This window comes from Halyomorpha halys, unplaced genomic scaffold (genome assembly GCF_000696795.3).
Source record: "Halyomorpha halys isolate HHAL.00 unplaced genomic scaffold, Hhal_1.1 Scaffold1405.1, whole genome shotgun sequence".
Classification (NCBI taxonomy): Eukaryota; Metazoa; Arthropoda; class Insecta; order Hemiptera; family Pentatomidae; genus Halyomorpha; species Halyomorpha halys.
Window position 1 is genome coordinate 264,889 of NW_027107158.1, and position 2,337 is coordinate 267,225.

The 2,337-nt window shown below is 33.9% G+C and overlaps 1 protein-coding gene across 3 annotated transcripts in view; it reads right to left on the reverse strand.

Moving 5' to 3' along the window:
• Nucleotides 1-6: 6 nt before the first annotated feature.
• The window catches only part of Hr38 (Hormone receptor-like in 38), a 107,254-nt gene continuing 104,923 nt past the window's right edge, over nucleotides 7-2,337 (reverse strand). For all 3 annotated transcript variants that reach the window (XM_014434654.2, XM_014434653.2, XM_014434652.2), the window contains exon 9: nucleotides 7-1,139. In XM_014434654.2, coding sequence (XP_014290140.1) covers nucleotides 883-1,139 — 257 coding nt within the window. In that variant the 3' untranslated portion in view covers nucleotides 7-882. The remainder of the gene's footprint in view (nucleotides 1,140-2,337) is intronic.

Here is a 2,337-nt window from a genome sequence, read left to right on the forward strand (position 1 = left end):
TATATTTCTTTTTTTTTTTTACATTTATATTTTCATACAAAGTGTATATTTGTCTCAAAATTCCATGTGTCAGTCTCGTCCATTTCTGTATCCAAATTCTCTTTTTCTCACACCTTAAAGATATCATTGCACTGTTTTGACAGATGGTAACTAAAACCTGCATAAATAATAATTAATGTTACAATATAAGAGTGGCTATGAATGGCATTCGGCAGCATCTAACTGTGTGTAACTTATACATAGTAAGTCTATGCATATACACACAAAAACATACTCACATTCATACTTAAAACATTCACACACATTCGCGCACACACAAATAATATATATTTATAAGAATAATAAAAACAAATACAAATAAAAACACTTAATAAAACAGAAATAATATCATTCTGAGATTCTGTTCTATAGTTTGAAGGGGACGGCCTATAAGCGATCCAATCACAGACTTTTGTTGCTTTGTCATCAGGCTTGGTAACTTCATGCTCATTGCCAGGGCAAATGCGCCCGCTAGCCATTTTCCACTGTCATGGGTAGGCCTCGTGTATCCAACAATAAAACACAGTTTTAATTCTATATTCCCGCAAACGTCAATTTAATACAAAATATATCAACTGCAATCCTTGTTTAAACCCTAATTCACTATACAAATATACCAAATAAAAAAAATTTAAAACAAATATTAAATGAATAGTTCATTATTTTTTGTTTTATTCTTTATATACACATTGTAGAGAGCTTGCCGGCGTGCGACGGGGCGATGAGAAGTGCTATCGCTCTCGAAAAAATAAAAGCACATTTTAATTCACACTTACATTAAAAAAAAACAAACATAAAATTATTTAGCAAGAGTTTTAGGTAGTGGGCACAAGTGAGAGCCGTTTAGAACGGCAGGCTTGCCATGAACATGTTCTCTATCAGCGGCGGTGCTGGGACCAAATCTTCTAATTTCAGGTAAAAGATCCTCTGAAGCCCTTGGACGCTCAAGGATCGGAGTTCAGGAAGTTTGCCGAGCAGCCTAGAGAAGTAGTGCGACTTCCTCTGTGCATCGGCGTTGTAGGTCATGTGGTCGCGCAGGCTCCCTATTATCTTCATCTGCAGTTGCTCTACTTTGTGTGGTTCCCTCAATCCATGCCTCTCTGTAATTGAATACAAAATTTCATTCAAACAAAATAAAATTAAGAATAACTCCTAATTGGCGAATAAGTCTAAATTCTATTGAAGAAACCTTTTTTGTTCTTAAAATTAGTGGATAAATAATCATTAATTAATTCAAATTAATTTTTGATTTATTATTTACCGAAATGAAACTTTGCAATCGACCAATACAAAAAAAAATAATTCCTCCCCTACCTCAAAATTCATTGAAATTTCACAGTTCAAAATAAGTAGATTATAAAAATCCAATCAAAAAAGCATACACGTCTGCTTTTCTCAAATCTTATCGCCCGTTTTTTTTTATATATATATATATATATTTTGCGCCAAAGTTACCGGTCACCCGATTATAATCCTCGTAACTCATCTTCACCCATCTTTTCATTTCTCCTCAAAATTTGAGATTTAATATTTTAGTTCGTTTTTCTTTTTTTAATTTCTGAATCGCTGCTGACATTTGAAAGAAATTCTCATTCCTTACAAAACTGAAATCGGACCATTATAAGAAAAGATACGGCATATTGAACTTAAAAAAGTATAAACATGTTTTAATGGTATATGGGCATAATTCTCATGGAAACCAATTCACTACTCTTCTACTATTTCATGGAGTTATTTGAAAACTATAGATTTCCTGATACCATTCTACGTGTTCATTTGCCTCTTTCACGATCGACAAAGATCTAATTGGACCAATGTTAGCGAAATTACAACTATTCTATAATGGAAATTGCGCCCAAACTGGTTAGAAAAGTTCTACGAGTGGACACATAAGAAATTTATAACTTATTAATAAGAAGAGGGGTAGTCTTTCGAACCCGAGTTCGGATCATGCTGATTCAGATAATTATTTATTCTGTTACTTTGCCGTGGTTCTAAATAATAACTAAATACGCTGTGGGCTTGGGAGTCCCCTTTGGGCACACTCAGCCTCTATAAAATGAGTATCCTTTGCCGTGTACGGGGCTCGGGGTTTCTAAGCCCGACTGGGGGTTCCCCGTACAGGTATTATATTGAAATTTATTCATATATTAATGTAATTCTATGTATCTGTATTTATATATTTATATCATGTATTTATATTTATTTGTATTATGTATCTCTATCGGTTCCTGATGGGAACTGACTGAAAAGGGATGCGCTATATTTAATTCAACCCCTAGCACCATCTGGCTGATT